Source organism: Penicillium atrosanguineum (genome assembly GCF_028827265.1).
Source record: "Penicillium atrosanguineum strain IBT 20685 chromosome Unknown utg000003l_segment0_segment0, whole genome shotgun sequence".
NCBI lineage: Eukaryota > Fungi > Ascomycota > Eurotiomycetes > Eurotiales > Aspergillaceae > Penicillium > Penicillium atrosanguineum.
In genome coordinates, this window is record NW_026623135.1 from 1,556,141 (window position 1) to 1,579,339 (window position 23,199).

The 23,199-nt window shown below is 50.9% G+C and overlaps 8 protein-coding genes across 8 annotated transcripts; 4 read left to right on the forward strand and 4 right to left on the reverse strand.

The window, feature by feature from the left end:
• Positions 1-162: 162 nt before the first annotated feature.
• Positions 163-4,507, forward strand: N7443_003998 (uncharacterized protein; the record flags this gene model as incomplete). The annotated part of the gene is made up of 4 exons (XM_056884054.1): positions 163-690; positions 761-1,955; positions 2,030-3,703; positions 3,768-4,507. The coding sequence occupies 4 exons, from the start codon at positions 163-165 to the stop codon at positions 4,505-4,507; spliced, it is 4,137 nt and encodes a 1,378-aa protein (XP_056742332.1).
• A 342-nt stretch (positions 4,508-4,849) lies between these two features.
• Positions 4,850-6,333, reverse strand: N7443_003999 (class I SAM-dependent methyltransferase; the record flags this gene model as incomplete). The annotated part of the gene is made up of 5 exons (XM_056884055.1): positions 4,850-5,357; positions 5,418-5,573; positions 5,641-5,759; positions 6,045-6,152; positions 6,214-6,333. 5 exons carry the CDS (start codon positions 6,331-6,333, stop codon positions 4,850-4,852), a joined length of 1,011 nt encoding a protein of 336 aa, XP_056742333.1.
• A 248-nt stretch (positions 6,334-6,581) lies between these two features.
• On the forward strand, positions 6,582-7,338 carry N7443_004000 (FAD dependent oxidoreductase; the record flags this gene model as incomplete). The annotated part of the gene is made up of 3 exons (XM_056884056.1): positions 6,582-6,661; positions 6,744-6,856; positions 6,968-7,338. The coding sequence occupies 3 exons, from the start codon at positions 6,582-6,584 to the stop codon at positions 7,336-7,338; spliced, it is 564 nt and encodes a 187-aa protein (XP_056742334.1).
• A 2,752-nt stretch (positions 7,339-10,090) lies between these two features.
• Positions 10,091-11,330, forward strand: N7443_004001 (putative protein N-terminal asparagine amidohydrolase; the record flags this gene model as incomplete). The annotated part of the gene is made up of 2 exons (XM_056884057.1): positions 10,091-10,274; positions 10,363-11,330. 2 exons carry the CDS (start codon positions 10,091-10,093, stop codon positions 11,328-11,330), a joined length of 1,152 nt encoding a protein of 383 aa, XP_056742335.1.
• A 1,709-nt stretch (positions 11,331-13,039) lies between these two features.
• N7443_004002 (basic helix-loop-helix domain-containing protein) lies at positions 13,040-13,974 on the forward strand (the record flags this gene model as incomplete). The annotated part of the gene is made up of 2 exons (XM_056884058.1): positions 13,040-13,577; positions 13,634-13,974. Coding segments are annotated over 2 exons (879 nt in total), but the record flags the coding sequence as incomplete, so codon positions are not given.
• A 744-nt stretch (positions 13,975-14,718) lies between these two features.
• Positions 14,719-15,951, reverse strand: N7443_004003 (putative extracellular cellulase CelA/allergen Asp F7-like; the record flags this gene model as incomplete). Its single annotated transcript, XM_056884059.1, has 2 exons — positions 14,719-15,129; positions 15,187-15,951. The coding sequence occupies 2 exons, from the start codon at positions 15,949-15,951 to the stop codon at positions 14,719-14,721; spliced, it is 1,176 nt and encodes a 391-aa protein (XP_056742337.1).
• Positions 15,952-16,495: 544 nt separating this feature from the next.
• Positions 16,496-20,290, reverse strand: N7443_004004 (exocyst subunit SEC8; the record flags this gene model as incomplete). Its single annotated transcript, XM_056884060.1, has 6 exons — positions 16,496-17,473; positions 17,532-17,639; positions 17,691-17,839; positions 17,896-19,575; positions 19,629-19,802; positions 19,858-20,290. 6 exons carry the CDS (start codon positions 20,288-20,290, stop codon positions 16,496-16,498), a joined length of 3,522 nt encoding a protein of 1,173 aa, XP_056742338.1.
• A 353-nt stretch (positions 20,291-20,643) lies between these two features.
• On the reverse strand, positions 20,644-23,103 carry ampp (aminopeptidase P; the record flags this gene model as incomplete). Its single annotated transcript, XM_056884061.1, has 10 exons — positions 20,644-20,891; positions 20,942-20,986; positions 21,040-21,124; positions 21,178-22,009; positions 22,064-22,109; positions 22,165-22,386; positions 22,453-22,514; positions 22,568-22,733; positions 22,795-22,854; positions 22,923-23,103. 10 exons carry the CDS (start codon positions 23,101-23,103, stop codon positions 20,644-20,646), a joined length of 1,947 nt encoding a protein of 648 aa, XP_056742339.1.
• Between the last annotated feature and the right edge of the window lie 96 nt (positions 23,104-23,199).

Here is a 23,199-nt window from a genome sequence, read left to right on the forward strand (position 1 = left end):
CAGCATTCAACCCCTCTTCAATTCCGCTTATCACCACTGTCCACGACTCGCATACGTTGTCAAAGAACCTGCTCAACACATATTGAAGAAAAGGCCCATAGGGTGGAGCTTTGAAGTGGCTGGAGACGGCCCATCCGTTCCTTTCCGCTAGTTGCGGACAGGATGGCAACCCCGTTCAATCCTTTCGGTGCTCCTCGTGGAAATGCACAGGCGAGCGCCACGAGCACTCCGGGGCGTGGTCGTGGAGTATCAGCAGCACGTGGGACGACATATCAGCCTAGAGGTTCCGGGTCCAGAGCATCAAAATGGCGTGGCGCAGGACGGGGCCAATCTATGCCTCGTGGTCGAGGACGCGGCGCTAGCGTTGCGCACTCGGGTGTTTCGCACTCTGCAGCATTGACATCACAATTGCAAACCTCTGCCAACATTGATTCGCCATTCGCTCAGATCGACCAACAGAAAGTCACTGGGAATCCGTTCGGCAATCAGACAACACAGCAGTCACAATCGCCCTTTTCTGCCATCGCAAACGGCACGACCATTCGAAACGGTCAATTTGCTCCACGAGGCGGATTCAAAAAAGACCCCCAGCGTCAATCGCCAAGCAGCAGTATACACAGTGGATCAATGGCATCTGTACCCGTGGAGGATGCATCCTCTGTGGCCTCATACCATGAAAGATACGAGCAGGTCAGCATCAACACTCATTGTATCTCACAAAAAATTCGACGAAGACACTTTTGTCTGACTTTTGAAATAGCTTAAACTCGATCGAGCGAAACAGCGCCAGCAAGCAATTCGAGATGGGCAAATGGCCGATCCGAATCAGCCTACATCTCTGAATCACGCTATCACCCCGGTGGGCACGTGTACCAGCATGTGTCCTGAATTCGAACGCGTGGAGCGCATCGTCCAAAAGATGATCGACAAAAGCGAAAAAGTATCACTCGCGTCTTTTCTCATTCACTTGACCCCGCTAATCATCAACACTCAGTATCTACACCCATCGACCAATACTCTTCAAAACATGGAAATGAAGATGCTGAAGCGTTTCCGACGTTCAGCGGCTGGCTACGACGAACAACTGCCTTCTGATATTCGAACACCAAAGACGCTTCTTCAAGCTACGAACTACCTGGTTCGCCATGTTGTTGGAGGTAACGAGCCTTTGGGTATAATCCACAAGTTTGTTTGGGATCGGACACGATCTATCAGAAATGACTTTTCCGTCCAGCAGGTTACTCACGAGGAGGATGTCAAGATCGCAGTAACTTGTTTGGAGAGAATCGCGCGCTTCCACATCGTGTCGCTTCACCTTCTTTCCAGTCCAGCAAATGAGGAACCTTTTGACCGTCACCAAGAACGCGAGCAGTTGAATAACACGATGCTTTCGCTGATGTACTATTACGACGATAACCGTGGACGCATTCCTTTCCCAAATGAAGAGGAATTCCGCGCGTACTATATTCTTTTCTCCATTCACGATCAGCGCCCTGATCTCGAAGCTCGTGTCCAGAAGTGGCCCCTCTCGTTGCAGAATTCTCCTCGGGTCCAGGTCGCTTTGGAGCTGTACGCAGCTTCTTGCAACACATGGGACTACCAGGGCACACTGGATACGCGTCGACCTAATGCAATCGCCCAGGGATTCTACACTCGATTTTTCAACATCATCAATTCACGGAGTGTGTCCTACTTGATGGCATGTGTCGCCGAGATCTACTTCAACCACGTACGGCAAACGGCTATTCGCGCGATCTGGAAAGGCTACTGCCGTCAGCCAGTTTCCCAACAATCTAAGAACGATGAGTGGACTGTGGACGAGCTGACCCGAGCTCTACACTTTGATGACGATGAGCAGACGATCCAGTTCTGCAATGATCAGGATCTGACACTGGGTGAAAATGCTAGCGGCCAACTTTACCTTGACTGGGGCAGCCGTCCTGTTGACTCAATCGGTATGTTCCACTTTTTCTACCCCCAGGCGCTTGTTTGCTTTACATCGGCCAACTGGTGCTAATTCTTTCACCAGCATTCTCCCCATCATCAGAGCACTCCTTCTCTGAATCCTACGTCGAGTCAAAGCGGTCGGGAAGATCTTTGGTGGCTGTTATTCTGGGGATGAACATTCGAGAGGCTGCGAGAATGGGCATGGTTGACAAATCTTACTTAAATCAACGGGTAGACAAGTCGGCGGACATGCCTATTGATGATGACTCTCTTTTCGTCAGTGACGAGTTTAACCAGACACCTGCTCCGGTGGTGGAGATGAATTCTCCATCACTTGACGGTGAGGTGGAGTCCAACACTAGCAATGTCTTCCAGAACCCTGTGCCGTCGTCGTCTGTCAACCCATTTGCCAATGTTCATTCTCCTGCCCAGCAACCTTCAAATCCTCCCCAAACTTCTTCCCCCGCAAATCCCTTTGCTTCAATGTTTTCTGCTGCACCGGCGGCAAACAACCCTCCCGCATCCTCTACGCCCGTTCTCAATCCCTTCTCTTCGATGATTTCCAGTGGTGCTACTGTGAAACCCCCTTCTGCCCCGTCAGCCCCATCAGCCCCAAGCGCAAACCCTTTCACTTCCATGTTCTCTGGTGGCACGGCTGTCAGCAGTCCTTCTGTGCCGGCGGCCAGCAATGCATTTGCTGCGCCAGCACCTCAAGCACAGGTCTTCTCTGAGCCGTCTCTCTCCCCATTCTCTTTCTCTAACCCCCCCGAGACGAGTCAAAAAGAAGAGACGCCTGCGACTACTACTGCTCCCTCGCCATTCTCCTTGTTCAACCCATCCGAGACAGTTGAGAAACAAGATACACCCGCGCTTACTACCGTGCCTGTCGCACCCGCTCAGTCCACTTCGGTTTTCCTAGGTGGCAGTTTTCCAACCGCGACATCAGAGGCCTCGACTGCAAAGCTCAACCCTTTTGCAGACTCTCTATCCTCCTTTGCATCGCCGAAGCCTTCTGAACCAAGCCAAAACAGTGCCTTCCCGAATTCATCTTCACTCTTCCCTACCACGAAACCCCTCTTCCAACCTGCGGCCGCCAACGATATCTCCTCCGCGGCTACTCCCACCGCGGCTGCGGAGCCTGCCACGGAATCAAGCTCGCCATTCAGCTACGCAAGCCCGGCGCCACTTCCTTCATCTTCGTCCTCGTTCAAACCCCCTACTACGACAACCACAGCTTCGAAGGAAACCAACCCATTCTCGTTCGCCGCGCCAAATGCGTCTGCGCAAGAGTCGTCTAGCTTGTTCAGGCCTGTTCAACCGACAGCAACTGCACAAGGTCACTCGCAGTCTCTGTTTATGCCTTCGAAGCCTGACTCTGGCACTTCCTCGCAAAGCCCGAGTTCGATGTTTGGTCAGAGCACATTCGCACCCAGAAACTCCACTCCTACGTTTGGCGACAATCAGACTCCGGAACCTTTGTTCCCCAGCGCTGCGACAGCACCTTCTGTAGAACAAAGGGGGCATGAATCACAGCCCGAGGAAACGGGAACTGCCACAACACCTCCCGGGTCGCCCAAGATCGCCCCAGCCAAGACCAATCTCTTTAACCTTGACCATGGATCAGAGGCTCCAGCCAAAATTCGACCAGAGTCAATGGAGCCCAAAAACCACGTTCTGGAGGACAACGTGGTTGCCACTACACAGCGGCCTACTCAACCTACCAGCAGCTTAGAAACAGACGAATGGCAACCACCTGGTAAGCTTATTCAACTTCTATTTACTTCCCACAGAGGATTCCTACTAACCCGAATTCTTGCTAGTCTACGCAACGGTTGAAGAGCAGACGGCTGCCTGGGAGAAGTTCCTTTATCGGGACTTCCCTGGAGGTGTGCGCCCGGAGCCCGAACAAGGAAGGAAACGGGCATTCGAAGCGCCAGTGTCTACTGAATCGACTACGGATGAACCTGGATCAAAATCTGTCAAGATATCGGAGACGACGAGAATATCTCCTCCTGCCAAGAGATATTCCCTCATCGAGCAATACAGCAGGGCAGTCCCATCTCTGCCTTGTCTGGAACGCGCCAAAGAACTTTGCAAGCCGAAGTCCCCGACAAAGGAAGAACTGCAAGCGGCAAAGCCAAACAAGCGTCAAATTGATGAAGACGAGCTGCTCCTGAATGACGCTCGGATCGCAGCTGAGCAGTTGCGGAACGGAAGCATCTTCGATGGCATTTCTCCATACAGTGAGCTGTTCCGCTCCTCCTACAGTCCCCGTAGCAGCTTTGGATTCCCCCGGCCTTTTACTCAAAGTCTATCGCCTCCGGCGCGGCCGACACACAATCACGAGGTCGCATACGCCCCTGAGACTACAGACGGCTTTGGCAGGACCATGTCTCGTACAGAGCAACGAATCCGAATGACCGGCGCGCATGGTTTGGCCTACAAGCCTTTAGACTTTTCACGAAAGGAGAGAGACGAGTTCGCGCGGAAGGAGAAGGAGAGGGAAGAGAGAGAGGAACTTGCGCGGAAGAACAGGAACAAGTTCCGTCAAAGCAGGTAGCATTGTTTTTCTTCATACATGGTATGAAAAGCAGGAAGTCGATTTTTGCATTTCATGAGGGCGTTATGGGGTAGTCCCGACTCCTCACTTCGAGATTTGTATCGCTGCACATTACACGGTGTTAGGGGTGGCTTCAGTTTTACATACCCAATATCTTTTTAACGCAATGCATGACCACACTTTGTGCATATTTGACATTCATGGATAATTTCAGCACTGTAGACGAGACCTGTCACGGATCATGGAATTGGCCTTGTAATATTCGGACCTGTGAATTGACAATTACACAAAATAAATTTTAGTGAAGAGGCTTTCTCCCATAGACGGCGACTCTGCTGGTAGTTAGTACAAGTACTCAGGCCATAAAGGGGGCTGGTTTGGACTGTACGTTTGAACATAGGCATGCAATTTCTTGTCCCGCAGCTCCCGCTTGACCATCGCATTATGAATCTTGGCCACATCCGGGTTCCAGCCCAGCACCTGCGTGTACAAGCGCAGCGAATACGAATCGATGGCTTGCTGTAATTGCACTGCCTGGTACTTCCCCAAGGCCTTCAGGTGGGGAGCGCGCGGCCATGGCGAGAAGGGCAACGCGTAGACCGACAAGCTGACATCCTCAAAGCCGGCTTCAATCATCCAGTTCTTCAGCTTATGATAGATGTTCAGCTCTCGGCCGCTCTTCTCGCCGGCGAAATTGACGGCCTGCTGCCATTCCATGAGCGCAGAATCTTCCTTGAGGGAGCCATCGTCGCTACGGGCCCACACAGCACTCTCGTGCGATTCAAAGTAGCCGCCGGGTTTGACGTGATAGTAGATCCGGCGGAGAAACCCAGGCCAGTCGGTTACGCATCTGCTCGGTGTGTTAGAGTGTCACTCTCGTTGAGATAGGGAACCGGTGGTCGGCATATACCCAGCTAGGCATCGTGCATGGATAAAGTCAAAGTGGTTTAGTTTATACTGCCAATCGCTTTCGAAGTCCTCCACGATGAACTCGATATTTGGGGCCACCCAAGTGGGCTGGATAGGGCTGATATCATTCCCAATGACGTGGGCACCAGGGAATTTCCTATCATCTCGGGTCAGTCTTGCTGGTAGGCAAAGATGGAGGATGGAGCATAGAGGATTTGACGTACTCGGCAATATCCAAAGCCCAAATACCTGTTCCGGTTCCTAGGTCAAGAATGTTCTGTGGTGATGATGTAATAGGCGCATTGTAGAGCTCCCCTCCCAGTAGCATCAGCCATCTGCACCGCTCTGGTTAGCCACACTATTTGATACCGGGAGTATGTTACTTCACGGACATATGGTGTGTCTGAAGAAAGAGTCACTGTAGGAACATAGAAAGTCAATCGAGACAGTGCCTTACTATATCCATTCGATCCTGCTCCTCCTCATCATTTGGCATCCTAACTTGGTCAGTCTTCCCCGCCCGGGGCCTCTAGAGGAAAGTGTGAATGTACATGTAACTTCCCTAGTCAGAGGTCAGTTGAGTGTTGTAGCTTAGGACCAAGGGCATGGGTTGGGCAAGACGACTTACTGAACGGGTACTGCAATACCGCCGACCATTTTCATACTCAAACTCGAGCACGCTCGACGACAGGGAGGTGAGATCGGACAGCTCTTCGTCGAATTCACTGTTGGTGTCCTACAAGATGGCGAAAATTAATTCCCGGGTCACAATAAGCCAGACCCTCGAGTCTACATACGTCGCCAAAAGTATCGATCGCGATTGGACCGGGCGCGTCGACAGGGGTCTCAGCGCTGGCTGGGGATACAGATGGGGCTGGTTCGGATGGCGAGGGTGATTCGTGGGGAGTGAATGGCATTGTGATGGAAGGGACAAACCGACGAGAAGTTTTCTGGAGGCAAACGCGGATTAAGTAAATCGATTCTCGTAAAACCGGCTCGCTATTCAACTCGACACGGGTGGAGGGAGGAATTTGGGTTTGTATCCAGACTGTCGGGTTCGCAGGAGACGGGAATTTTGGATCTATCGTGCATCCCCCGCGCTTCTGGATTCCGGGATTGTTAATGAAAAGCACCGGAACAGGCCGGAAATTCAACTCCACTTCACATGCTCTCCAGAGTCTTCCCTGGGATTGAAGAATTACTCACAGTCGTCCCTGTCGCGTACCCACCCCGCTCCGGGTGTCGGTCCGCCCATACCCAACGTAGCTTTGGAAGCTCACCTTCCACGATGGAACCTTCGTGTTCAGCTATTGAACAGCGTATCCAGGCCGCCTGCGAGACCGCCAAAGCCCGAAAAAAACGCCAAAATCGCACCACTAGCGCGCGCATTCGACGTTCCTGTGTCCCGCCTACCGGCGCGTCTCCACAGTCGGCAAGCTCGTACGTAGCGTCCTGCCACCACCAAGCACCTATAGAAATCGTAGGAAGAAGCATTGATTCGCTGGGTCGATACCCTTGATGCTCTTCACGTTCCACCTACCGTGTATATAGTGGAAGCGAGTGCAAATGCGATGATTCAGAGGGATATTGAAGCGACTGGACATCAAGTACCGGTGTCAGTCGGCAAGATGTGGGTATATAACTTTGTTAAACGCCTACCAGATGGCCTTTACTGGGTAAAGCAAAAGCCAGCGGAGAGGGAGAGAATCGAAGATGAGGGTGATAGTATCCTACACACCTGGTACGATCGTTTTGAGCCCTTTGTGAAGCGTATCTCGCTCTCGAATATATACAATTTTGATAAGACTAGCTTCCAGCTTGGCCAAGGAAAGACTCAAAAGGTTATCAGTCGTAACCGGTACCGCACAAGGCTATTATCAGGGGAACGAGGTGATCTTGGACCAGAATTAAGTGTGTGGTAGCTAAGAGATAGCTTATGGAGCTATATTTTATTATCCTAGGCTCGGTGTATCTTGAATGATAGTATAAAGGTAGCACACTCTCGGAGGAATCACGAATTACCGTATTATTATCTAGATATTTCGAACAATACCCTCGCTCTCGATTGGCTTTATTTCCTCTAAGAATGTATATATAACCGCGCTTCTAGTAGCCTACGGCTATTACTATTTAATAGCTATAGTTCGCATCTTACCTAGGAAGTTCTATATCTTTGCGAGTAGTGGAATATTATCGCTTTCATATTTCCTCCGTATATGATATATACCATTCGGCCCCTCGATAGTAACCTATTTTGCGCCTTAAAGGAGAGATTTCGGGCGAAAAATACTCCAATCGCCTAATGGGGTGGAGATATAACGGATATTAGGTTCTTCTTTCGCGAAATTGTCGGATAATGTCGCGATCACTTGAGCTGTAAGCAATACTAGACGCGGACTGTGCATTGAGACTATACTAGTGGAATCGCAATTGTTATTATCGAACTACCAGATGATTTAAGGTAGCGCTACCGCCGCTTTGTCTGGTCTTTGAACATTTCCGATTTGTACCTAAGCAAGCAGTGATAAGTAGCTGCTTAGTCCTCTTTCAGTTCGTATCAATTGCTCAACTATATGTAGGCCTGGGGTGTGAGCTGAGAATCACTGAAGTTGTAGCTGGATGTTGGAAACCCTGAATTAACCGATGGAAATCGATTTTGCCTGTACATATAGAATGGTCGGTATATAGATAGCCCACACATACTGAGCACGATATGCAAAGACTTGGGGCAGGCGTCTACCCCTGTCACTGGCCAATGAAGCCTCTCCACGCCTCTCCATACACAACCTTGGAACAAACCGGAGAGGGTCGGAGAGGATGCAAATCATTTCAGCTTCACTTTTCAGCCCTATCTAAATGATATTTCAGCCCAACGATCGGCTGAATCTGGAGAATTTCAATTTTCGGTCATTACCCACCCAGATTTCTTAGACATGACCAAACAAGTCCCAAGGTATCAGAAAGGTGCACACTCCTTCTGGTATGGACATTATGGTAATACTATTACATGTCCTGGCTGCCAAGTCACCCGACGAAGGCGTGAAAAGACCCTCGAGCAGCGGGGCGCGAACCTATCTACAGATGATTCTCAGGAATCAAGCGAAAACATACAGCCAAATTTAACTACTCCTAATCCCGAGGGAGAGAGTTCCCCTGGGGATCCCCCGCAGATATTTACGAACGAGTCAACTGAGACTCAAGAGAATGAGACGACGGGAGGAGGCCTCAGGCCATTGCATTCTCCAAGATTCTTCGCTGTTGGTTCACGAGGCATCAAACTCTATCCAAGTTCAAGGCCACTTCCTCCAGGCGAAAAGCCGATGCACCCTCGCGGTCCTGGCTTTATTCTAACAATGGGGTAAGTTCCATCGGATGAATCCTTCTCAAGTACTCTTCTGAGTGATCTACGGCGCTGACGTGGCTCAGATTGTGTCCAAAGTGACTGAATCCTTATATTTTGGTGCTTATTTTTGGATTTATTCAAGTCCCGTCGATTAATTCTTAATGTTAAATGGATTCAGGTTCTATGCTCTTGATACGAATGCTTCGCGAGATACTAGCCTGGTTATTAGAGATGTTACACACGAGCGCATCTTGACATCAATGAAAGGCCGAAAACGGCATTATGATGATGGGAGAACAAAATATACTTAATGCCTCCTGAAGTATGCAGCCCCGGTTACGCGATTTCGACCCAGTCGTACTGAATGGTCACCATCGCTTGGAAGATGCTCAATGAAACACCGGCAGTGATTCGAGGAGTTTCATGGACGTACACTTTTGATAATTGGTAGGTACGTGGAATGCATAGTAAGACAAATAAATTGATCTTTATGGTGGACAAATTGCTAAGTGTTTGGGTGCTAGGCTTGGGACTTCTACGAAAGGGAATTCCTTGTCTAATCTTCATGATACCGAGTTTCAGAGTTAGCGAGGTCGAGCTCACCCCGCCGATATAATAACCCTTCTTGGCCCCCACTTGAGGAACGGGAAACTACTCCCAAGGGAGGAAAGGAGAGATATGCTTTGTTACATCTATTATACCTAATACTGCAAAAATAGTCTGGCAACCGTAGCTACGTTCAAGAGCTAGCGAACGACGAATGAATACACAAGTATCTGTAAAGATACACTAAGGTATAGATTTCTCTACAGAGCCCTTGTTGTTGGAGGCATTCTGTTTCTAGGTATTAGGCAAGGAAGACAGAGCCTATTGAGAGACCTCATTGTGCTTAAATCATCCAAGTATTTAGACATATAGATCAACAAGGAATGAAAATAAGGTATTATATCACCTAGGCACCTATGAGAAGATCTGCAGTGTTTTCAGGCACCAAGGCATCAATTCTCATCTCTCCGCCCGAGTCCATCAAACTACCCGAATCTCTCTCTACGTGTTTTCAGCAGAATCGTGATTGCCACGAGTCTGTCGAGTGCATTCATCTCTACTCAAGGTCTCGCTCAGACCAGTTTGCCATCTTCAAAGCTGCCGACACCATCGTGGCAGTCGCCTCACTTGGTGCCCGCCGCCTTGGACACAGGTCACGGCAGGCGCTTCATATTGGCGCAGCACTTCAGATCTCGCTTCTTCGTCACATAAGTCATCCCAAGGTGCTTACTGAGAGCCAGTGTTCTCAAAATCGATCCTCATTATCGACCTCGTCGCGCCAGGAAATGAGGATTGCAACCCTTCAATTCGCCCCGAAGCTGGGTGATGTTCAGGGTAACATCAATAGAGCAAATGACTTATTAAAGAATGGCAAACCGATCTCTTTGGGAGACCAGACGCCTTCCATTGGGATTGGTCTGGACTTGTTGAGACCTGATGTCCTGGTGTTACCGGAACTAGCGTTGACTGGTATGTATTGCGCACAGCATGTGTTAAAAATCCCTTTCAATGTTGAGACATGTACACGCATTGGGTCCATTTAACTAATTTTGTCTAGGTTACAACTTCTCATCATTGGAGGCAATTAAGCCACACCTCGAGCCTGCCGGGTCAGGACCGAGTGCTGCGTGGGCACGAGAAACTGCCAAGCGCCTTCAATGCAAGGTCTGCGTGGGCTATCCTGAAATAGAAACTAGTTCTACCGAAACAGAACCGGACCAAGCCAAGTACTACAACTCTTTGCTTGTGGTCGATGAGGGTGGGGAAGTGATCCACAACTATCGCAAGAGCTTCCTGTACTTTACCGATGAGACATGGGCCGCTGAAGGCAACGTGGAGCGGGGGTTCCACGAGCTCACCTTCCAGACGCAAGATTCCACACCTGCGCAGGGCTTTACAGACGATATTCACCGGGCATCCACAAGACGGGTGGCAACCTCGTTCGGCATCTGCATGGACATCAACCCTTACAAATTCGAAGCTCCTTACACAGCGTGGGAATTCGCCAACCGCGTGCTAGACTCGCAGTCACAGCTCGTCATTGTTTCTATGGCCTGGCTGACGCTACTTACTAAGGAGGAGCTCGCCGCACTAGAGGGCCAGCCCGAGATGGACACGTTCAACTACTGGCTGAACCGGTTTTATCCGCTGATCGACAAGCAAATGCAGCACACGCGTGATCTGGATGGAGAAGAGGGCCCAAAAAAGGTGGTGATTGTCTTTGCGAATCGTGCCGGGGAGGAGCCGGCGGCAGATGATACCAAGCCACCGGCGCGGTATGCGGGGACCAGCGCCGTCATTGCTGTGACGCAGCGGCCGCATCCCGAAACCAAGGGGTCACGGGTTGGGAGCCAAGAGGATGTGATCGGCAATAAGCCGACTTTGGATGTGAAGATCCTCTGCTGGGATCTGCTTGGCGCGGCGGAAGAGGGTATTTGTTTCGCGGATACCACGGGAGACCCGAAAATGGTGTTTGGGCTAAGGTCTAGATCGGGACCAGGGTCAGGGTCAGAATCAGGGTCATAGTTAGGGTCAGAATGAGACTGTCTCTCGGATATACTTCCGCTGCGTCATTTCTAGGAAATGGGAGGGGAAGGCGGTGCTGCGTGGATCTTTAATCGCCCAGATGTATGAGTGCCGCCTTTCGAGGTGGGCCTCAGGCGGCTATACCTATCTCTATATCTGTAGATCCACTGTTGATAGCTGCATACCTTGGAATAGCGGAACCAGTGGATTGCATATCATAGTCTATGTCGTCTACAATACAAAACTATGATTGCAACGTTGGATCTCCGCAGCTGCAAGTGATGATCGCATGGAAGATCGTCGGGGTCTGCAGAAATCTCGCCCACCTTAAATCTATCAGTGTCTCATGACCCCGCAGGCAAAAAAGGCAGAAGAGGGGGGCGCACTAAGTGCAACCCAAAGGAAGTCCATGTGATAAATCACTATCTTGATACAAGGGGAAGCAAAAAAGATTAGAAGTGGGCCTAAACAGGCGGTTATGACCTATTCGGGAGTATTGGAAGACGAGCTGTAAGTTCAATATCGTGAGAAAAGACTAGAGAAATGTCAAGGAAGGAATCAAGACAGAGAAATGAGATATTGAGACACTACGTCTCCATGGTCTGTAGATATGACGGACTTATCTCGTCCCAAAGGGCGGAGAGTGGCCCGTGCTGCATGATCACACGTGATTGTGAGGCGACCGGCCAATCAGAGTGCAATATCGCGGGGTGTGCGAAAGGAGGGGCACGGGATTCCAGCACATGACTCAGAAGGGGAATCATGTATTTCGATTTTCACGGATAGAAAGAATAAGTAAACCGGTCTCCGGGTCTGTTCAGCGTTATCGGTAGAGTATCCGGAACACAAGCTAGGTAAAGATACGATGCACAACCCAAACGGGAAGATCCGCGATGACCTAATGAAGTCAGGTGATGTAAGTGCATCAGTGGTCTTTACCGCCGGCCCAACACCACCACCCTCCTCTTCCACGTGAGCAGTCCCTCTCGACTCGGACGCTCGACTTCCCTAAAAAAGCATCCCTTTTTCATGTAAAATCCTCATTATCAGTTTCATTACTGCGCCAAACGCTTCTCCGGCTATCCCTTCCTGCCAACTTGCTCCCCCGTCCATTTGGGGTTGATTTCGAAGTTCGCTCGCGAACAACGTGACTTCGCTCTTGTTATTGTCCGTGGCAGGTGACTTGCTGTCAGGTGATAAAGATTGGATCATCCAAGGTAACGACTCTCCCATGTTGCTCTTCTGCCTTTGCACCAATTTCCATTCGCGTTGTCTGGTGTGGTCGTCGCTGTGCCTGTCCTCGATGCTGCTCGTTTCCCCTCATTGCCCCCTGTGTCGTCGGTCGCCTGCAGCCCATGACGCGCCTCTGATGCCTCCGCGGGGCCGTGAATGCGCCTCGAGCTGCCTAGTCCTGAGTCATGGTGCGATAGACCAACTTCGCGTCGAGAGTGAATGGCGCGAGGCCCCAGAACCCGATGACCGTGCCTGATCCCGCCCGGCCGGAGGGGGAAGCCTTCACCGGGCGCGTCGCCTTCACGCGTTTGTCTGTTTACCCTGAGGGAGACAGGCAATCTACCCAAGGACGGGTTCGGCATTTTATTATTGGACTAACACCCATTTCGCTGACCACTCCCTCTCACAAAATTGCTTTCAATCATCGCTACGCTCATGATCGCTTACCACCTTCGATGACTAACCTTGAATTCTAGGATTTGATGTCAGATCCCATCATGAACAGCCCCGACGGAAACGCACACAAGCGCAAGCGCGAGGGTTCCGATGATTTAGGCCACGACCCTCAGCGTATGAACCGCTCTTCTCACGGCAGCAACGGCAGCATGCCCGGCGACAGCCACTCCAACTTTGGTCATTCGCTCAACTACGAGCACGGCATCCCCAATGCGGGGTCCGAGTTGAACATTGATCAACAAATTCTCCAACACGTCGGTCCTCAGAATGGCATGTCCGATGACAACGCCCTCACTGCCAACGCGAAGGCTGCGCTGGCCGCTCACACCCCTCAACACAAGTACCCGCCGCCCCCGGACTCCGCGTTCGATGCCAGCAACCTAACGCAGGGTTTGAATTTCGGTGATGACATGGGCCAGGGGCCCATGCCCGGCGCTCACAACCACAATTCCACGGCTGCCGCTGTGTATGCTGCCCGTGAGGCTCAGAGCATGAACCAAAAGCCCACTGTCGGCTCGCCCGAGTGGCACCAGATCCGCAAGAACAACCACAAGGAAGGTTTGTTATATTTCACACTCTTATCCCTCGGTGGCGGGATGCTAATGTTTCTTCAGTGGAACGTCGACGTCGTGAGGCCATAAATGAAGGCATCAACCAGATCGCCCGCCTCGTGCCAAACTGCGACAAGAACAAGGGCGCCATACTCCAGCGGGCGATTGAGTATATCTGCCAGCTCCAAGAAGAGAAGAAGCACATCGACGAGCGATTCGAGCAGCACAGCCTGACGACCAACCACGCCATCGGCGAAATCAGCACATCAAACCAGAAGTTGAAGTCCGAAGTCAGCCGACGCAACCACATCGCCTTGAAGTGGCTTCAGCGCTGTCGCGATGCTGGTCTCGAGTTCGATGACTACGAGGAGGCAAAAGAACTGGAGACCTTCGACTTGGAGTAATTTCGTTCCTGTTCTGCAGTTTTGCACGTGCTACGATCGTCTCACCTGCCTCGTTTTCAGTGGTTAGGAATTTTGAACATACCCTCATTCTTCGTTCTTCTATCTGGTCGTTTCTTGCCGGATTTCTTGTTCTTCGTTTTCTCCCCTCTCTCTTGATCTTCCTTTCCATCAACTTGGTTCATTTTTACGCCAATGCTCCCTGTCCGCTTATCAGTGGATGTGTTTTCGCTTGGTGAGGCGTATTTTTTTTTCTTGCCTTTTGTTACTGAACGCCCATTTCTTTGGATTGTATGCTATTCGATGCTTTTCTTTTTACGCTTTCATTGTTAATGGATGGATCGGCGAATCTATGGATGGGATGGGCTTGGTGCAGTCGATATAATGCAAGTCGTGATTCTTACTTCCTCGTGTATATGGCTATAGAGTACTTTGTTTAATTTTCGTAGTCTCTGTCGTATTGCCAGCCAGATCTAAGATATTTCAAGACCCACAAAGTAAAATAACCTCCAAAAAGAACAAATTGTTGTCGTGCATGGTTGAATCAATTTTTACGCCTTTTTTTACATTTGCGGCGATGTACTCCACACGCATATAGACTGAACCGTTGAGAATGGCAGATCAAGTCCTGATTCCATAAACAAATCGTCACATAAGAATATACATGTGAGAAGATAGCCATACCCCAGGAAATCCACCTTTCTAAAACTAAAGAATCCAGCCTGGAATCTCCATGGTGTATTATAATCACAGGTTAGATGAAGCGGTATACTCCGACTCGGAGGAGCACCCAACATCCTCAACAGTAACAGTTTTTCCAGATTTGCCAGTAACACGGACAGTAACAGTGTCTGTGCCGAAGCCAGAAGACTGCTCGAAGTAGTTGTAGTAGGTACGGGAGGTGCTCTGCCAGGTGCTACCGCCGTCGGCGCTAACCTCCATCTTGGTGATGGGCTCGTTGGCATTGACGACCTGCATCGAAAACCAGTATTCGGAGGTGCCAGACTTGTTCTTCAACTTCAGGGGGCCGTCAAGCTCACAAGAGGTGAAGGACCAGTCGATGTCGATAATACCGGTAGAGATGTCAGCGAGCTCGCCGAAGGCATCTTGGAAGAGGTCGAAGTGATTGGTATCACAGGAGGGGCACTGGTCGACGATCTGTTCTTGTGTAAGTACTTTCTTCTATGATTCAATTGGGAAGACCGGGATACTGACCATTGCCTTGATGCTGTTACCGCTGGGCCCGGTGACGGAAACACAGGCACCGCAGTTGGCGGCATCGCTCCATTGATCCACAGAGAGAGCAGTGCCGAATAGCCCGCTAGGCAGAGTGTAGCCTGAGAAAGAGCAGGTTCCACCGGCGACGTTGCCGCCGTAGAAGGTGGCTTCACCAGAAGTTCCAGCAGAAGAGGAAGAGCTAGCGGAAGAGTTGCTAGTAGCCTCAGCAGATGAGGTAGTAGAAGTCGAAGTCGACGAAGTGGTTGAAGAGGTAGTCTCCTGAACGGCAGCAACCTTAGTGGGAGCAACAGTCTCAGCAGTAGAACTCTCGGTCGAGGTCGTAGGGACAGCCACCTGGGTCGTCTCGGGACCAACAATCACAGAAGTGGTAGCTGGGGCCTCGGAAATAGAGGAAGAAGTAGAAGTGGTAGTGGGCACAAGAACGGGAGTCGAAGAAGTCGAAATAGCCGCAACAACAGCAACATCACCAGCTGGAGTGGAGGACTCAACCGCTGCAGGAGTCTGCGACTGCAAAACGGTGACAGCCTCGGAAGTCGATGTCAGAGTAGCCGAAAGAGTACTGCTGATCTCCACAGTCGAAGTAGCCTCGGGGGTAGACCAAATGGTCTCATACCAGACGACCATCTTGTAGCCCTTAGGACAGAAATTCTCTTCCTCGCGCGGTGCAAGCGGAATAGCAGAGACGGAGGCGGCCATGCCAAAGATGGCGGCGCCAATGGAGGCCATTTGCTGGTACTTCATTTTGAACGATTTGAATGAAGGAATCGAAGTATGAGACTGAAAAGTGACAGAAGGCGGGCGTCGAGCTTGAACGGAAAAAAGTGATTTAGGAAGGATAGGACGTGCGAATGCACAGGAAGGAATGGACGTCTGAAGATCGAATCCCAGACTAGAAAGAACTGTCCCAGACAGGTGAGAAATGAATGTGTGAGAGAAAGAACGTGGAAACAGATGGCCCGGTTATAAGAACTCGACTATGGAGGCAGGGACCACCAGCCCACCTCAGCACTAGGGGCCCTGGTTCTAGGCTTCATAATTAGCGCCCAGAACAAGTAGAGAAATGAGATCGAGATAGTTGAAACACGCGTGGACCGAGGGGTCCACTGGCGATGCTCGGGTGAAGCCGAAAACGGTGCGATCCGGGCCTGGTTGGGTTTAGCGGGTGCTGCTTAATTAAAGGAAATGAAACTAAAAGTTCGAGGCGATCCTTTCATACTTGACGACTCAGGGTTGACCCACTCGACAGGAAATGAAGTTGGTAAAGTACTTCGTGCATTGACTAGATCTATCGCGCATCCCACATAACCTCGTTCAAATGCAGCAGTGCATCGGCGCTGGCCTTCTTAGCTGCCATAAAGTCTTCACGACTCTCTGCACCGCGAGGTCCCCGTAGCATCTCTGAGAAACACAGATCCACAAGTACACGGAGCTCGTCGTAAGTAAATGGCTCTCCGTTGCCAGCTGCTAGTGCCTTATCACCCTGCGCCGCGAACGCCTCTTTCTCCTCCTTAGCGTACTCCAGGGACTTTTCGGCTCCTTCCAGGAACCAATCTAGGAACTTGGCACTGCGAGGCAAAGCCACAATCTCCTGAGTTGCAGGGTCTACCGGGCTAGTCACAGAGTCCGTGGTGGTGTCGATGATGATGTTCTTGAGGTTCTGTTGCAAAACCAACACATCCAGCTGCAGCCGCAGAGCACCATTCTCATTCATAGCACCAATGTATCGCGTGCAGGCCACGAACACACGGTCAATGAAACGAGCCAGACCCGAAGCGATGAACCAATGTTCCGCTGGGCCGAGATAGGTGGAGATATTAGTGTCGAATGCGATCAGGTCACCATTCAACTGGAGAATTGACGGAGAGGCTGCCGTCGGCTGGTTCAGAATAATATGCCACCAGCTCTCATTTGTACTTGGAGATGGGGTTGTAGGCTCGGAATTCCGGACGCTCGGGGGGTTCGGTCCCGACATGGTCTTGGTCAGCATGTGGATGATGCCGCAGCGAATATCAACATGCAATGTCAGGAGTGCCTTGGTTCCGAGTCCGTGCAATGAATGAAGTATTTGGTCAAAGATCTCAGCCGTTTCGTGGTTCAGTGGCAGATAGACTGGGCTGTTGATGCTATCGCGTTTAGGCTTCATGGCACCAAACAAAGTCCATCTTCGTGATGGCCGACCATTTGACGTCAAGACCGTCGACTCTGGTTGCGATGTATTATCAAGCACATGTCTGATCTTTGCGAGGTGGCTTCCAAGCCATTGCTATCGAAGACTATCAGACCCAATATACCACAGTTTGAGACCCAATAATTGTACTTACCATGCTATTATACAGAAGCGAAAGGGCAACAACGGTCTTCGGATCAGAAATGATATCATAGGGCTCCAAGGGTGTCTGGTCTGTGCGCTTGAGGAGAAGATCGATTTCCTAGGGCAATCAGCATCTATCACCTAGATGGAGTAGTGAAATAGAGCTTACAGTATCGATAAGCGCCTGCTTCTTCGAGCCAGCTCCTTTCCACAACTCATCAATGATGTCGTGGATGTCGCCAGACTCGGCGAATGAAGCAGCGGCTTTCAGTCGTACTTCACCCCCATGGTTCCGAGCAGAAACCTTCGTGACCATTGCTACACACAGACGTTAGCATAAGTATCAAATAAGTGAGGGTTGCCTTTACACATACCTTTGTACCACCCGCAACACTTGTCGTAATAGGTAACAATCTGATCAATTAGAAGCTGCGTAAATGCCTGATCATGAGGAATACTTGACAGCATTTTGCTAAATTCCCGCACGATCGACATGAATTTGACCGTTCCTCGGAAAATTGGGCGGGGTGAAACCTTGTTCCACTGGGGATCCTCTGTGAATGCATCGGCGGCAATAAAGCAGAGCGTGCACAGATCGGTGACAGTCTCGTCCAACTGTGGAAGGAAGACGTTGACCATGAAGTCATCCAGGAAAGAAGTCAACGTGCTCATAGAAATGTCCGAATCAACAGGGACGATATCCTTGAGACGCTGAATGAAGGAGAGCGACGGTGGCAGAAGCAGACGCATATTGAAAACACTCGGCTCAAGAAGAATCTTATGACCAGTACCTGAATTTCCCTTCTGCGCCTGCGCGGCATCGGTTGCGGAAGCCTTTTGCCTTGTCTTGGAAACTAATCCGGGTACTGATGATTTCAGGATTTCATCCAGTTCATCTTGCTCGGCTTTCATTTCCGAATTCTGGTCAATGTCGGAGAGTTTGAACATCTTCTTGTTCTTATCTCGATTACCTTGGTAGTTGTTCCGTCTGGCCTCTGCCTCCTCGCCTCTGGATCTGAAGGAGACATCTCCGTCAGTCGCAAGGTAGTCGTGTAGCAGAGATCGGATCTCGCTCTGGAGAAGCTTCCACAGTTCCTTGAATCCACCACCAAGAGTCTCGCCCTTGGTAAGACCTTCTCGGGATACAATTCCCGCAACGACATCGTGGACGACCCGGTGGCCCTCTGCAATCGATTCAAACTTGGCATAGAGAGCCCAGAGGAATTCAGTCAGCACATGGCCTCGCTCTTCAATGTTCCGCGTGGGAAGATTGGACTTGAGTTGGTTGTCGTGTGATGAGTAGGTACGATTCGGAGTAGGATAGCGAGCATCGACTTCGGCATTCGTCTTGTCGACCACAGCAAACAATTCCACGGGAAGGCGTTGCTCAATCCGATCAACTGCGGTGTCAAGATGGCCCATCTTGTTAAGAGACTCAATCAGAAGTTGAATGTATGAGAAAGTATCCGCTTCTGGGTTGCGCGAGGCATCCTCGACCATTGGTGAAGATGCATTAAACTTGGTTAGAAAGCTGTAAATAGGACGCTCCCAAGAACGGTTGCCGGTCCAACTGGTTTGAGTGATTTCACCTTCTCCATTTGATGCTTTCCATCTGTCTGAGCAATAAGGAGATTTGAGGTATAGATGATCGTGCAGTTCCTCAATCAAGATGTCGGTGATTGAAGTTTCTTGGTTGTTGAAGTAGGCGCGAACATCGGCCAAGGCACCAATATCCTCAAGCTCAGAGCGCCTGAGTAGTCGGAGAGCCGTGTGAAGGATATCTACTGCCGCGAGGAAGCGCTTATCGGAAAGTGTCGACTCTAGCTTTTCAGGGAGAGACTGTATCTCTTCAATCTGAGCAAAAAGTTGGAGAATGTCGTCGTAGTTTTGCGAGGAGGTCGCCAATCCCTTCAGCTCTGGTTTAGTTGACAACAGCCCAGATTTTGATTCCTCCAGGGAGGTTCGCAGGTTGCGCACTCGGCTTTGAGAGCTTGAAATGTTGGTCTGGATCTTATGGTATGTACCGATGGAGCTGTTGAATCCTTGATGGTGTTCTATGCCGACCAGGTCAGTACATACAAGTAAGGACATTCAAGGGGAAACCAACCGTTGACAATTGCTTTGAGCGTCTTCTGAATGTCGTTGTACATATGCAAAAAGTCCGGCTCTCGGTCCGCCTTGCCCAATGTGCTCGTATCCATCAAACTCAGGGCGACATGCACGGGGATACATTCAGAGTCCGTCATAAAGTCCCAATCGCGCTGTATAGACTGTAGCACCGCTATAAAGCTGTCAGTCCACGGAATTGCATGGTTACCCCGAAGGTAATGACGAACCTTCAACAGACTGCATTTCACGCGTGCTAGCCTCGGGCACGCCTGCATCCGGTTGATTCATATCTCGACCACGGCTATCTGGAGGCCGCAGACCGTCTCTGGACCGATCCTCTCTCTGGCCTTGGTGTCTCCTATCAGCGATTTCGTTCCGTGATCGCGATCGTGAGGACGATGGCTGCTGACGTTCGCGCTCTGAGCGGTCGCGCCGACGTTCTGGGGAGGGGGCTGGTGAGAGTGACGGTTGCTGTGACTGTTCTGGGTAAAACCCGCCGTAGCCGCCAGGGCGAAGGGCTCCTCCTGTATTCCCAGCACTTCGGCCGCTGTATCCGTTCGGTCCGAGGTTGTTGCTGCCCCCGTAAGGGCCATCTCCTTGGTCATTTCGGCCGGCGTCGGAATATCCGTTACCGTAACCGTAGCCTGGTCTACCACTCATCCCCGCTGGATCTGGTCGTTATGGCCAGGTGGTGAAGCCGGGAACGTGGGCTGCGACAAGGGGCGCGGGGCGCAATTGGTGAGGGGTTCTGTTCAGATGTGTCTTGCGCGCAACGAGGAAGGAAGGGTAGCGACCATTCTTGGCCGCACGAGTCGTACAGAGTTGTGTTTGTGGGGTGAACAATGTCAGAGCAGTTGGCGCGGGTTGGGGGAGGGACTGGAGGAGTGTCGGGCTCCACATGAGCTTCCCGCATTCCAAGACTTCAACTACAATCTACACTGACTTCTTAATTTTGAATATTCTTCACTATGCTGTATATTTCTCTGACTGACTATCGGCATAGAAAATGTCACTTATTTCGAAATGGGCTGGGTCTCGCGCTCAAGCCACTTCTGGGTCAACTCGTCATTGTTGAAGAAGTGGTGTGTCTTATCCCAAATCTCGGCATGGTAGTCGTTCACCCACTTGATCTCGGCGTCGCTAAGCAGAGATGGCTCGATCAGGTTACGGCCAATGGGTGTCATTGTAACGTGCTCAAAGCCGAGCCACTGCTTGTCACCGAACTTATTGGGAGTATTGACTTCGCGACACATAACGATGTCTATGGGAATGGATCAGTACTTGTTGAGCAACTTGGACTCGGAGACTTACTCTCAATGCGAATGCCAAACTTGCCATCCTCGTAGTAGCCGGGCTCTGGAAAGGAGTGTCAATTGTTATACGAGTTGATGCGGATCAGGATCACTAACCGTCAGAGATCACGTTTCCGGCAGCAATAGGAACCTCGGTGTACTGCACGCGTGTTCCGATACCCATGGGGCCCTCGTGCACATTCTGATAACACTTAGCTGCGTTCACGACTACCACTGGAGACATAGAGAACTTACCAGATAGGAGCCAACGCCGTGGCCGGTTCCGTGGAGGAAATCAAGGCCTTCCTTCCAAAGGTGCTGGCGAGCCAGAACATCAATTGCAAAGCCGCTGGTTCCCTTGGGGAAGACCGCCGTATCGATTCCGATCATACCCTTGAGAACCAAAGTGAACGCCCGCTTCTCGAATGCAGTGGGCGTGCCAAAGTGGAAGGTACGAGTGGTATCAGTTGTTCCATCAAAATACTGGCAACCAGAGTCACAAAGGTAGATGGCCGAGGGGTCGATGATCGAGCAGCTACCCTTCTCCGGCTTGTAGTGAATAACGGCACCGTTGGGACCGGTGGAGGAAATGGTGTCGAAAGACAGACCGGCAAAGAGATCGTGCTTCGAGCGAATCTGCTCAAGCTTGTCGGCTCCATCGACTTCATCCATGACGGTCTTCTTGTTGACGAGCTCATTCTCAAGCCAGGCAAAGTACTCAGTTAGGGCAGCGCCATCGCGAATGTGACAGGCGCGCATGCCCTCCAACTCGGTCTCGTTCTTGACGGCCTTGGCATCAGCGATGGAGCTACGAATCTCTTCAACGTGATCCTCGCCGCCCAGGTTGAGGCTTAGAGCCCAGGAGGTCTTGTTTGACAACAGGAACTTGGCAGGAGCCTCGCCGGATTGGCTTCTCGCATCACTCAGAGCCTTAACATCAGTAAAGATAGAGTCGTACGGCTTGATTATCACATCCTGGCCGAGATGAGCCGTGACCTCGGGTGTAAGCTTCGAGCTATCGACGTAAAGCTCTGCGGTAGTGGGGGTGATGATAGCATAAGAAAAGAAGACGGGGTTGTAGGGGATACTATATCAGGTCAGCAAATTGATTATCTCGGATTAACATTAAGGGCGTCCTTACTCGCTGCCTCGCAAGTTAAACAGCCAGGCAATCTCATCAAGCATGGCTATCAAGAGCTGTTAGTCCAAGGGCGACTCAAGTATCATAAAGGGTCACCTTACAGACGATGAAACCAGCCTTCTTCTTTGTTTCCAGCTCCTTGCGAATATCGGCAATCTTATCCTGGAAAGGCTTGCCCGCATACTTCACCGGGTGCGCACGCACTTTCTCGACAGGCCGGGCCGGGCGATCCTTGCCCCAAACTAAATCGACCAAGTTCTGTTGAATTCCTACCAAAGACGATCCGTGCTTCTCGAGGGTCTCCGCAAGCTTTCGCGCGCCAGCTATATGGTGACTCTGACTTAGCCTTGGGGTCACGAAAAAATAGTTCCAGGAGTTAAAGCACCTACCGGCAGTGATCAAGGAGGGGTCAACTCCAACAGCTTTTCCGCTCTGGGCTTGCTCAGTTGTCCTAAATGCACACTCAGTCTCTGATCTCTCAATCTCCAATCAATGTATATATACCATTCCTGCCAGCTGGGGACGCCCTCAATGCCGCGCTTGAGGAGCTCCCAGTTGCTGTCCAGCTGCTTCGCGGCTTGGTTAAAATAACGGCCATCGGTAGACAAAGCAGCCTTGCTCAGGGAGATAATCGCAGTACCCGCAGAGCCAGAGAAACCTGAAATGAATTCTGAAATTGGATATATGTGAGCCATGCGAAGAGGAAGGGTCGGTGGGAAATGGCGGCTAACCTCGGCGGCCGTCGCAAGGCGCAATGTATTCGGACTGGTGGCTATCTTCTGAGGGCACAACTTTAGGGAAATTATTAGCAAGACAGGCACATGCATAGAAAGCGAATTTGGGACGAAGGGCGGCATACTGTATACGTCCACCTTGTGCTCCTGCATTAGCTGTCGCAGCTGCGCCAGACGCTGGGTGGTCTCCACGGTCCCCATTTCGATGTTATACCGCGAACGGGATAAGGAAAAGAAACGGGAGGGTTGGAGCGGCCTCAGCGATCGCAGTGAAGTCCAGGAAAGGCTAATGGGAGAGAAGAGCATGGACGAAGGGCCACGGGAATGGTGGCGGGGCTTAGGGTTTCGCACCAAAGCTCAAAGGCCGACGTGGGGAGCTCAGAGGGGGAGGAATCCGCTCCG